The following is a 13,795-nucleotide window of genomic DNA, read 5'->3' on the forward strand; positions in this document are numbered from 1 at the left end:
ACAAAATTACATTTTATACATAACAGTTAAGGAGTTGTTTTTAAGCACTTGCTCCACCTTCCCTGGCAATGCTCATGAGTCATGTTCAATGGGGCAATGCACACACATTTTAAGAGCTCTGTTGTTTTCTTGTTGTCTGGCCAACAGCTGTTCTGCCCACCTTTTAATACATGCTGGTGGCATGCTAGAGCATGTCTCTGGGGCTACCATACAGCAGCAGGTGCCAGGAAACTGTCTTTCACTCACACGTACACGTACACACACGCACACGTGCGCACGCATGCACACATGCACGCACACACACACACACACACACACACACACACACACACACACACACACACACGTGTGAGCCCACACATATTCAGAGACCCATTTTAGCAAACAGAAGCATGACACAAGCATGCACTCACACACAAACTCAAATTCATACTCACACAGAGTATGCAACCATACTCTTTCTCTCTCTCTCCAGCAGCCCCCTCTCTCTGTCACCTACAGTACAAAGATACAGCGACCCTAACAGTGCACATACAGTCACTCACATCGTGTGATCTTGATTGTTGTTTTGTTCTCCACTGTTGCTTTGTTCCAGCTGCCTTCATTTTGGGATTTGAGCCAAGGTCTTTTCTTTCACACCACGACGGACTAAAAATAGTACTTAGACAAGTGGTAGAAAGTACAGCAAGACATTCACTGTCATATGTGGTGGCGTGCACATTTTCCTACAAGGGAGGGACGTGTGTTTTAAAGAGCAAATTCAGTGGGATGAAAAGACTTGCACGCTTTCAGCCCCTCCGAAGTCACCTTCACCATAAGACGTAACACACCTGTGGTATTACGATGGAACTGTTCATCTGAAGTTGTCAGTAAGTTTGCTCTGTCTGACAAGTTGTGTGACGTGTTGTGTGTCCCCACAAGGAAGAATATGGAATCGTGAGGAATGTCACATAAGATTAATCTTTAAAGCTTAGAGCTTAAAGCAATCTCATTTCAACGCAGCCGTAATGGAGCCGTTACAGAAGTGAGAAGAACCAAAGTTAATTTTGGAATCACTGCATTGTTTATGTTTTTGCAGTAGACTGTTGCTGTGCGTCATTCACTTCAGCAATGAATGTGATGATGAGCACCAAACATAGTCACTTTGGTCAATGTGATGAACACAAAAAACAGCAATGAGGGAATCTGCAGCTGTGTGCAGTCTGTAAAATCCATGGGAAATAAGTTAAGTGATGCATCATGTACACATTTCTATCTACTACAACATGACCATAATATGAAAACTGGTCTTTATTCCATATTATAAAATTAAAATATGTTTTGAACTGTTGGGTAAATAAATTAAGCAAGTTCTTGGTGGGTTTAGATAATGTGTGATGAGCATACCATACCATAGTATATGGTATGGTATATTTTTGGACCATATTTTAAACTGAATGGAGAAATTAACTGAATGATCAATAGATGGATCAATTATGAAAATGTTTGAATTAGGATTGTCTAGGTCAAGGTTATTGTTTGACTTTGATATTGCTTGTGTTTGACATTGTAGGGGTTTATGAGATAAGAGCTAAAGCAGGAGTTATGCAAAAGGTTTACCGTCACATAAACTATCGTGTTATCGGTCTACTGGACCCTATATGTGACCAGGTAACCATGCTGTAACAAATTAAATACAGCCAAACTACAAGATCCAATCCACTGGTAGGGCCACAATATAAGACAGTATATAGCTTCAAGGACAACATTCTTAAATCTTGTCCTGTGACAGCCCAATCCATATAGGCTACTGTATGACAAATCTCTCCAAAAAACATAAAACTGAGCATTCAAGACTATATCATCAGTTATTAAGTCTATTAAGTTTAGAAAGATGCTGAAGGTGACTGAGAGAAGGAGGTGTATTTTCTTGTTCAGGACTGACTAATAACACTATTATTAATTTTAAAGACGCATATAGTAGTCACTAAATCAGTCTGGTATTGGATTTTCTGTAGTGCCTCCTGCAGGTGTTATGCTTTTAAACATCACACATTTGAGTAGCTCAGAGTAGGGTGTGTAATGGCTTTCAGAGAGTTGTTCCTGTTCACAGATAGAGCTATTTCAGACCATGGGCATTGGGCAATGAGTGGTATTCCCCTTTATATTCTTGATGGTGTCACTAATAGAAGTGCAAGGCGGATTTGTAATAGAAAATAGTTAGTGTAATTAACTGGTAACAGTACACCATGTGACTAGTATTCACAGAGGGTGAGAAATTCCAAATTCATTTATTCAATCACTTTCTAATTTGACAGACAGGGTCAACTCTTGCCGTGACTCCATGGTCATGATCCTTGGCTTTGGCTGAGATGTATCTAGAGATGGTGTATTGCAGAGCCGGGAGAATTTCTTGTCCCAGTGTGGTTGGGATGGGGGTGGGGGTGGGGTGGGGGTGCACAGGGCCTCAATGAGACATCCACCAGCCGGCAACTTGACATTGCATTGCACACCTGCCAGTCTCTGTCTTTCACTAGATGGCACAGTGGGATCAACACTTTTAAATTGTTGCAAGTTCCTCCATCCTCAGGACTATGTGCACAGTAAATCTGGCATTAGAGTGACGCAAGTGGTTCCGTTCTACACATTTCAAAGCAAATGTAAGACAAAGTAAATATCTGGCACTGCTGTCAATTTAGATGGAGAGGCTGCACTGAGGTTGTGTGACGTATAAATATAAATTAGGTTTAGGTTTTAGGTTTTATTTATTCGCACATAAAAAGGTTAAAAACAGGAAAAACAATTACATACAATCATACATATATTGTGCAGGAGCAGTTAAAAGCCAAAAGGCTTATCCCTAATTTGAAGAATCAGACATTAAATATAAACAAAAACAAATACCAGTAATGCATTCAAATAGATATGCTTGAATACAAAATTGCATGCAGTACATACATGCAGTATATGATAAGTTATATATATATTACAAACATTATAATATATTACAAGCATAATAACAACCCATCTGCAGATCCACTCAAAAATGTAGCCAACTGTGAATTAAACTACTACGTAGCCTATTTGTTTGTAGTTTGCTTTAAAGACTAGCAGAGATGGGGGGTTTTTCAGTCTAGGGTCAACAGCATTCCAAAGAGTAGACCCTCTATCTATATCCTTTTGAGAACTGCCTGTATGGCAGGTCCTTGGATTAGCCTTTAGAAAGTCTCTGATTGTTGATTGTGGAGAGACTATGGCATTGGCAGGTTTGAGTGGCCTTGAATTACATTATTTTCTCAAAACTGCGTGAGATAAAATATGACACATACTGTAGCAGGCTGAGATTTTATGAGTTACTCTTTGTTGCTCTGGACATGGTAGAAAATGTATCAATTACAGCAAATATTGTCCCAGCACTTAAGTGGAACAGTGGCAGTGTATGAGCAAGAAAGAACATAGTAATACTTCATCTGCTTTTATGCATTACATTTTGATTTGTCAGTTTATGTCTTTCATAGCACAGGCCGCATTGATTTGTTTTTTAGTGCCTGTGAGTATTTCCCCTGATTTACCAAATTGATATTGCTAGTTAGAAGGCATCATTCTCACAAGTTGAAAACTTTCTTACAGTTTGTTTCACAGGGATTTCACACAGGATCCAGTTAGTACAAGTGTTATAATTTGAATAATAATTTAAATTCAAACGCTTCCTATTCCGAAAGTGTAAAACACCTGCCTTGTCTAATCATTGACCCGGATTCCCGTTGGTTTGCCTAAAACCAGATGCCCTCAGGTGCCTCGTGCACGTTTATAAGCAGAGAGCAGGGCTCTGGATGTATAGTGAGTAGCCTACGTGCCTTTAGAGTACTGAAGAGCTTAGAGTATGTGGTCTTTGATATGGTTTATTAATTTATTTCTCTACTTATTCAGCCTGAATAGATATAGGATAGGACTTGCTGAGTGGAAAGGATGCGGAGGGGAAGCATTCTTTCATAATCAGTTATGTTAGGATTTCATTGCCTGAATTAAAGAGATGTACTGTACATCTCATGAATTTCAACTGCTTACTGAGTTTGATGTTCAAATGTATACAATGACTAAGGCTTACAAAGCCACTGCAAGAAAGACTTAAGCCCAACACACACCGTCTGCGAACGCCGTGCTTCAAAACAGCCGCCTCCGTTATTTTCAATTAACCTATCCCACACCGGCGGTGTCCGACGCGCGCTGGCGTGCGTTCACGCCTCGCCTGACGCTCCGATACGCCACTGTTCTATTTTCCAGCGCGGCAACGCCTGTGCCGCGTCGCTGCGCACCCGCTTCACAGACGGTGTGTGTTGGGCTTTACAGTATGCTGTACAGAGTCAGACTGCATTTTGGAGGTTTACCTAAAACAAAAAGTGGAACTCTCTAGATTATAAAACACTATCCATGCATTTTTTATGTTGCTTCAAGATTCTCTTCTCTCTCCTATCAACAGGCCATTCTCAAGAACATGTTAACATAACCACATCTCTACAGAAGACTTCAGCCTAAGTCAATTTTTTACCACCACACCACTGGTTATGAAAATCTGCACCCCAACATTCAAACGGTATGTTTTAATACAGATTTTAACAAACTACATGCGATGTAATATTTATCATGATAATAATAATAATAATACGTATGTTACTACATAAAATTGATATCAACAATACCACTGCATGAATTGTCAAAAACACCTCTGACTATGTCTTCCTTTTCAGCCAGGAGACAAGATGTTTGTGGAGTGTGTTGTCCGATGGGGGGCCTGGAGCATCCTGCTCCACTTTGCATTGGATGTTTCTGCTGCAAGCTGTCCTTCAAGGTGTGCATGTCGACCTGACACCACAGAAGTGAACTGCTCTGGAAGACATTTCACCTCAGTGCCGGAGGGCTTTTCCAGTGACACCAGGTTTTTGGACTTATCTCACAATAAACTTAAGACTCTGGGACGGCGCCAGTTCTCTGGCTTTTCGCAACTTCAAGAGTTGGACCTCAGTGATAATGTAATCTCTATGATAGAGGTGGAAGCCTTCCAGGGCCTGCAGAACCTCAGGACTCTTTGCATTAAGGGCAACAGACTTAAAATCCTCCCAGTTGGGGTGTTTTCAGGCCTATCCAGTCTGCACTTTCTAGATCTCAGTCAGAATGAGATTCTTGTCTTCCTGGACTTCACCTTCAAGGAAATGGTGGGCCTCCAAACACTGGAAGCTGGGGAGAATGACTTGGTATTCATCTCCCAGCGGGCCTTCATTGGTCTGCAGAACCTGCAGGAACTTAATCTAGATCGCAGCAATCTGACCTCCATCCCTACCGAGGCACTGTCACAGCTCCAGAGCCTGGCGACTCTACGCATGCTACGCCTCACCATCTCAGCACTGCCTAACAATGCTTTCCGCCGGCTCCACCGCCTACGGAGCCTTGTGGTCGCAAACTGGCCAATGTTAGACACTATTGCAAGCAACAGCCTGTTCGGTCTCAATCTCACCTCTCTTGTCATCAGCAACTGCAACCTCAGTGTAGTTCCTTACTCTGCGCTGCGTCATCTGGTCTACCTACGCTACCTGGACCTGTCATCCAACCCCATTACAAATATACAAGGTAATCTGTTGGGGGACCTGCTGAGGCTCCAGGAGCTACACTTAGCAGGGGGCAACCTGCTACAAATAGCACTGGGGGCCTTCAGGGGATTGGCCTATTTCCGCATGCTCAATGTATCATCCAATCAGCTAACCACCTTGGAGGAGAGTGCCTTCCACTCAGTTGGGAACCTGCAGGTTTTGAGACTGGATGGGAATCCCTTGGCGTGTGACTGCCGACTGCTTTGGGTGGTACGCAGGCGTTTGCGGCTAAACTTTGATGGGCGTCAACCTACCTGTTCATCTCCTGATATGGTGCGAGAGCGTGAATTCAGAGACTTCTCAGAGAAGGAGCTCCCAAGGTTGTTCACCTGCCGTCCAGCCCGTGTCTTGGATCACAGGCCGCAGGAAGCTAGAGTAGAAGAGGGCACCACTGTCCTCTTCTCCTGCAAGGCTGATGGTGATCCAGCCCCGTCCATCACCTGGACCTCAGCCCGCAAATCTTTGCTTTCTTTGACGGGCCGAATCAGGGTTTTGACGAATGGTACTCTAGAAGTGCGTTACGCTCAGGTTCAGGATAGCGGCATGTACCAGTGCACAGCAAGCAATGCAGCTGGCAATGACAGCCTGATGGTCAGTCTGCAGGTCAGGGGCTTCCCACGTAACCGCACCACACCCTTCCTTACAGAAGAAGGGTCATCACACTCAGCTAGTGCCAACTCCTCTGCTCAGATGGCAAAGCCATACCCATTTGATGCTAAGACATTGGTCATTGCCACCACCATGGGCTTCCTGTCCTTCCTCAGCTCTGTGGTCATTTGTTTTGTTTTCATGTTCTTCTGGAGTCAGAGCAAAGGCCAGATCAAACACACAGCAACAATTGACTTTGTTCCCCGTTCATCCATGGGGGGAGGGGATGGAGGGGAGGGTGGCAGGTTCACCATGAAGCTGATCTAAACCCAAAATTCAATATTGACCCTACCACCTCCTGTGTTACGGAGACCCCGCTGGGACATCCAAGGTCTCAGACCTCTGTTCTGGTATTTCATAGGGCAAATCAAAGCCCGTTTTTTGGGCTACTGCTTGTCTTCTAATTTTAGAGTTGAAATGTCAGTGCTCACTTGACTATGTCACCTAACTGGTGAATATCTCGTGAGCCTAGAATAGAAAGCGGCTTTGTGTGAGGCTGCAAATCCATCCCATGTTTGTCATGCATTTTGTTTTTGTATGAGTATTGTGATGAGGCAAATTTCATTTAAATGTTGTAGATCAAGCCTTTTGACAGTACAACATAGACTTTGGGAATAACATAAAAACAGTTCAAGTTTGATATATTTTCTTCATATATCATCAAACGTATCAGGTGTGCTTTGTTAAATATCCACATTAAAAATGTATGCTTGGCTATATGTCTTGACCTGTCAGGCCAAGCAAGCATTTGATCTTTGACCTGAGAGTTGCTATTTATGCTTACCCACAGGGGATCATTTCAGAGACTGTCAGCTCAGCAATTGACCATATACACATGGTGGCCATTTTGGTCTCACTACGTCATACTCAGTCGGAGGGGAACTCCACACCATCGGTTTCCCATGAAAGTATGATATAAATAAGAGCAACTCTAATATGCTGTTCGTTGAAATATATGTATACTATATAGAAATAGATTACCTTAGACAAAACGTTTCTGATATAGTTCACTTTTGGAAAAGCCATACAGTATATAAATATTGTGGTGCCATTTTGTTGATGGTACACTGTATAATACTATGTATATAAGAATGTATACCAATGTCATTTCACACTTGATGCAATCATTTTTCAGGTCCAGATTGGATCACGTTTTAAAAACAATATTTTTTTTATCTGATTTTGTCAGGTGATTGAGGATAATTCTTGTTACTTTAAACTACAATTTTTATTTTTTAAATTAATGTACCGGTAACCTAACTTTTAATGTAGTTTTTATCCACAGTCATAGGAATAACAAATGTGCCTGAAGAACATTCATGCGACTGAGAAAATCAGTGATAAACAAACCTTTGCTGGCTTGTAAATCTGAATGATATTAAAGACCAAGGACATCTTCGTCCTCTTGGGCTTATTCTATCACTTCATCTGTTGCTGAGGATTAGTGTCACTCTTGTAGCATACTGTATAAACGTAATGTGTACGTACAGCACGCACAAATCAACAATACTTTGTTATGCCATGAGTGTGTGTATGCATATATTGTGCACACATAACATTTTAAATGTTGTTTTAACTATCTTGTTTGTAAGATACACTTAAAACGTAGCATTTTCAAAGTATTAAATGCCTATATTTAAACTTGTGTCGTCTTTGTGCTTTTCCTCAAGCTGTGACTGGTGATTATGAAAGAAAACAAAAAAGATTATGTTTACCCAAAGTCAATCTTACAGTGGGTCGTTCTTGGGCTCTATTTAAAATGATTCAGCTGCTATTGTTACATAGATGGCATTAGAACCGTTTTTCCCCCCAGAACTAAGCTAACTTAATCTCAAAGCTCTGAGGCCTGCTTCAGGTGATTAGAGCAGACAGATGACCTTGCAGTTCCGGAGAATACAATGATACTGTATATTTTATAGTTATTAGTTAGTTAGTTCTTAATGATCTGATAGATGGAATAAACACTGTATGCCCAGAGATACGTACAGTATGATGGTTCCATACTCTGTCCCAGACCTAAATACCAGTAGAACATGGGGCTCCATTTTCGTCACCGCTAAACCCCTTATCCCTAAACTTCTTTGCCTTTTTTTACTATTTTGAAAAACATTTTTGAATAGTTCAACTAGCCAATCTACATCATTGACACGTTGTGAGCTTGTAGACTGGCCATTTTAACTATTCAAAAATGTTTTGCAAAATTGTAAACAAAGGCAAAGACGTTTTTTGCAAATCGTTGAATAAAAACAAAATCAATCAATCAAACCAGTGTCAATTATCTAATGCAATCCTGGGCGCCCCGACTGGCCAGGGGGAGGCAGTTTTTTTTAGACCAGGATTACTGCATGTTTTTGTGAGGGTACCTACCCTAGGGGACACGGGGAGAACATGCAAACTCCACACAGAAAGGCCCCATCTCCCTGACTGTTGATTTCCCTTCTGCCTTAATAAAGGGTGAAACCTAGAAGATCATGTGTACCCTGCACTACCCACTCTCCCGTGCCCATGGCTTGATACATCTAGAGGTGTTGTATATGTGGTTTATGTCAACCTCTGAGCACCACTGACATTCTCTCGTTGCAAACAGTTAGTAGGTTTGTACAGTTCAATGCATGGAAAGCAAATCATTTCCCTCTCTCTTGTGCAGTTTTCCCAGAATAACCCAGAAAAATAAAATTATAATCACGTGTAAGAGCAGAGATTTAAACCCTTTTGGATTACCCCTGCATGCCTCAATCTGTGTGTGGTGGCTGTTACCCCGCCCAGACTGGATTGATATCTGATTTAATACATACTTCCTCTTTGGGGGAGAAGTCAAGGGTCAGATTAAAGCAGTGTTCATAAGCCAATGGTCCTGATGATTTGCAAACACTCAATACTGAGAACAATATAGTCTACTCACATCTGCTTTGGACTATTTAAGTCCCCTATTCTGTCTCCAAGGTGATGGAATCAGTCACACTAAACATTCATGTTCACGTTAATTTTGCAATCATCCAAACAGGAGATCAACGCTGCTGATCCCACCAAACTCTACAACTACATTTGCATGGATCTTGAGAGCATTAAGCAATAACCTCATTTAGTAACGAAGACCTCTAATAGTGACCTTTTCTTTGGTAATTCATATTTTTTGTCATTTTACAGTAGGCCTATTTACACAAGTATTTCTCTATCTAACTTAACTTTTGAGTCTTAAGTGAAATTCACTTATTTTGGGGGGAAAGACATTCAATGTTGGTGTGTGTCAATTCTTTATATTACTATTCACCACCAAGGGGTGCTAAAACCTTTTAGAAATAAGACCTAAAAGAGGTCTTCTATCTCAATCAGCATCATTAGAAAGCATATAAGTAAAGTATCTGATTATTTCCATATCACATGCAATCATCTTTTGCGCTGATTTTACTGAATTGGCTGCAGGTAATGTTTGACTAGAAGCTGATGTCCATGCATATACTGTAGGCACATATTAGGCACATAAATTCCAACATACAGCACAGCAGCACCAGATTGACCTCACTTTTGACAGTCAGGTGGATAATAATAATAACCAATATTTAGCTTATCCCAAACAAAGACATGAGCTATATACTGTAGATTGTAGGTTGACTGTATACAATTGCCATTCAGAGAGCCTTGTGTGTCATGTAGGCTATGGATTTGTTTAGCAGTGGACAGTGGTGGAAGAAGTCACCTACTCACAATTCTGAGCTCATATGCACAGCTTTCCTGGTTTGTATAAACACAAACATGGGCTTGTGATTGGCTTACCAACCCATATTGATGATTTGATTGGCTGAGCAAAGTACATCACCTGGACCTCAGCCCGCAAATCTTTGCTTTCTTTGACGGGCCGAATCAGGGTTTTGACGAATGGTACTCTAGAAGTGCGTTACGCTCAGGTTCAGGATAGCGGCATGTACCAGTGCACAGCAAGCAATGCAGCTGGCAATGACAGCCTGATGGTCAGTCTGCAGGTCAGGGGCTTCCCACGTAACCGCACCACAAAAAGACAAAAGCAAATTGTGATTGGTCAGAATGAGATGATGTATGATGATAAAAGCACCCCTCACTTTATGGCCTACTAGTGGGCCATAAATGGCCTACTAGTGCGCAAGCAGAGCGCGCAAGTACTGTCAAATCTCAGCTTCTCTGTGAAAGAAGAACATGGAATACCTTCATGTTCTTCTGTTGAAGAACTGTTGAAGAACATGAAGGAACGTGAAGGTAATTCTATTTAAGCATTTCAAATTAATTCTTTCGTTACTTAACAACAATCAATTACGTAATGTTGTAATTAATACGGATGAGTGGCGGCTTTCGATGGTGACGTATATGTCGATCAGTGTCGGGTGGATTAAAGGAAATGCCTCTATGTATATGTATATGTAATTTGTAAGTTGATTAGCGGTATACTGTTTGTGGTTACTTTGCGTATGCCCCGTTTGATGCGTATGTATCGTAGCAGCATATTACATCAGGGTATAACTGGTACAACTAGCTCTCAATGATGACATAATAAAGATGTGGATTAAACGACCCAATGCCAGGGTGTAATTGATTTGCGATGGTGACGTAATGACATAATGTATACATGTATGTAATCTGACACCACTGCCATATCAAGCACAAGTAGTCATTACCTCAGACGCTGGCACGGCGCATACTCATCAAACGACATACGAGAAAGAAAACTATTACTTGCACGTTCTGCTTGCGCAAGTAACTAGAACTGCACTCTGTCGAGTGCCTACTTGCTTGTTGCACACAAGTAGGCCATAAATGGCCTACTAGTGCGCAAGCAGAGCCCGCAAGTACTGTCGACCGCTACAAACTGTCAAATCTCAGCTTCTCTGTGAAAGAAAGTTTGAAATATTGAATTATTAGGTTTTGTCATGGATGTACAGAGTCGAACCAAGTGCAGAGTAACAACAAACAAGAATAGTATTTAATAAAGAATAAGGCAGATCTTACAGTAGGCAGGAATCAGGCAATTGCAAAATGACAAAGTAGTCAAAACAGGAATCCACAGACAAGCAACCATGACATCAAACTATGAACTGACAATGAGAGTTTGTGAAGAGTCCAGTTTTATAGGAGCAGGTTGATTGGCAAAGTGTTCACAGGTGGGCTGACGAGGGAGTTGAAGACAGGTGTGTAAATGGGACTGCAGTGTGGTGGAAATGAATGTGGGAGTGGCCATGGTGGAGTCACAGACTGAGGGGAGAGAGAATGTGATACGTACCTAGTTTTTGGAGGTAAAAAAGTAGTATTGGTATGGTAAGAGACTGCTTTCGATGGTGACGTATATGTCGATCAGTGTCGGGTGGATTAAAGGAAATGCCTCTGAAATGTATATATATATGTAATTTGTAAGTTGATTAGCGGTATACTGTGGTTACTTTGCGTATGCCCCGTTTGATGCGTATGTATCATAGCAACATATGACGTCAGGGTATAACTATAGCTCTCAATGATGACGTAATAAAGATGTGGATTAAAGGACCCAATGCCAGGGTGTGATTGGTTTTCGATGGTGACGTAATGACGATATGTTTTAGTGTCGGGAGGATTAAAGGTAATGCCCCTATGTATACATGTATGTAATCTGACACCACTGCCATATCAAGCACAGGTAGTCATTACGTCATACACTGGCACGGCACATGCGCATCAACTGGCGACATGGATGAAAACTATTACTTGCGCTCGCGTGATAATGTGATGTCATGGCTCTGCAGGTGGCTAGCCATAAGAGGGACAGACTGTGTGTGTGTGTGTGTGTGTGTGTGTGTGTGTGTGTGTGTGTGTGTGTGTGTGTGTGTGCGTGTGCGTGTGTGTGAGCATATGTGCACGTGCGTGCGTGCGTGCGTCAAGCCCTCCTCCCTGTCAAGCACTGTTGTTCCTGAGGGTTGCAATGACCCTTCCTGACCCCAATCAGCATGCTGCATGCAGGGGTCAAACACCCACTCTAAACACCCATAGGGACACAGGGACATACGGACAAAGGGACACACTAAGATATTCATTGGAGATGGTGTGTGCAACTGCATGCACCGCTCAAAAAAAAGATAAGAAACTAAAGTTTTAAATAATTGTAGTGGAGTAAAAATATAATATTTGCCTCTGAGATGTAGTGGAGACGAGTAGAAGTTAAAGTCTACTGAAAGTCTACTAAAAGTCTACTGTGCGGCTATCATTTAAAATGAGGCAGTTTACTTTGCAGAAACACATTGCTGACTCATCTCTGAAGTGGCCATTGACAGTTATTGATTTACTACAGTAATAGAAGTTGATTGATGATTGGGACAGCCTAGCTGCCTGTTTGGTGAAATTACTTACTGGTAATTAATATTCTAGCTTTTATTGTGAAAAGAAAACGAAGAAATGGCAATTCGGAATTATAGGGATTTAACGTTTTTGATCAATTTGGTGTATTTTCAGGGTTTATAACAATGTATTGACCACTTATAAACGAAACAGATCTTGATCATAACAATTTGGTTGATTATTTGGAACGGCCTGGAATGGGCCTGGAATAGGCCTACCATGTATAGCTAATAAAGATAATTAAATAATTGAAACTCAAAAGAAACCAGCCATTCTTAGAACATGAAAATCGGTGATTCCTCTTGTTCTGGTCTGCAACAAGTAGGCTACTATGACTACTGACTGACGCACAATATTGCTGGGCACATGTTCCAGCAGGCAGCACATTCTCACTGGTTCCAAAAGTATTTATTTTACCAAAGCGCTTCTGTGTTTTGGCGCTCCCTCCTTTTGTTTTCGAGGTGGAGCCTGCCTGTCTGCAGCCTGATACCCCGAGTTCCTCTCCGAAGCGAACTGAAGGCACACGGACAACATTCTCCTTGCACGGACTGGGGGCCAATCAGCGCGAGGACGTTTTAACAGCGAAATAATAGGTGGCTGACAACGAGAGAAGGAAATTTGCTTTTTGGAGAACGTATTGTTATTCTTTTTTTGTCTATAGGTGGACTGTCTGTCTTCCTTCAAAGATGAAACATTTAATCTTGGTGTCGCTTTTTGCTGTGGTTTGCGCTGTGAAGTCACCTCGCCTGAAATTTGTTGTGCACGGTAGGCAGACTCTATGTTTTCTGGTTTCAATATTGGAACAATTGTTTTATGCTGTGTGTCACGTCCCGAGCCGCGTCTGGCCGTTTTATGAACAATTGTTGAAGGCTATGGTGGGATGATTTGGATCGGTGTGATTGACGGATGGATGAGTGAATGAGTGAATGAATGAAAGAAAGAAAGAATGAATGAATGAATGAATGAATGAATGAATGAATGAATGAATGAATGAATGAATGAATGAATGAGGGCTAGCTATTTAATCTCTAAGTGTTGCACCCAATTATTGGCCAATAGCCTAATATTGAAAGAATTGCATCAAAATGCACAAATAGATGAAACCACCGTGGTGCTTCTATTGGATTGATAGACCAATATTAACCCCCTCCCCCTGCCCAAGTAGTAAACCCCCCCCCCACCAGCTATAG

At 41.7% G+C, this 13,795-nt stretch overlaps 2 protein-coding genes across 2 annotated transcripts in view; both read left to right on the forward strand.

The window, feature by feature from the left end:
* The first annotated feature begins 688 nt into the window (after positions 1-688).
* On the forward strand, positions 689-7,816 carry lingo4b (leucine rich repeat and Ig domain containing 4b). Its single transcript, XM_083762270.1, has 3 exons — positions 689-869; positions 4,460-4,573; positions 4,728-7,816. The coding sequence occupies exon 3, from the start codon at positions 4,740-4,742 to the stop codon at positions 6,537-6,539; it is 1,800 nt and encodes a 599-aa protein (XP_083618396.1). The 5' UTR covers positions 689-869; positions 4,460-4,573; positions 4,728-4,739; the 3' UTR covers positions 6,540-7,816.
* Positions 7,817-13,291: 5,475 nt separating this feature from the next.
* The window catches only part of LOC310855863 (semaphorin-7A), a gene marked incomplete at its 5' end in the record, with an annotated part of 30,444 nt that continues 29,940 nt past the window's right edge, over positions 13,292-13,795 (forward strand). The window contains one exon of the mRNA XM_083761028.1: positions 13,292-13,370. Within this exon, the coding sequence (XP_083617154.1) occupies positions 13,292-13,370 (79 nt within the window). The remainder of the gene's footprint in view (positions 13,371-13,795) is intronic.

Source organism: Protomyctophum parallelum, assembly GCF_964188405.1.
Source record: "Protomyctophum parallelum genome assembly, chromosome: 3".
In the NCBI taxonomy this organism is placed as follows: Eukaryota; Metazoa; Chordata; class Actinopteri; order Myctophiformes; family Myctophidae; genus Protomyctophum; species Protomyctophum parallelum.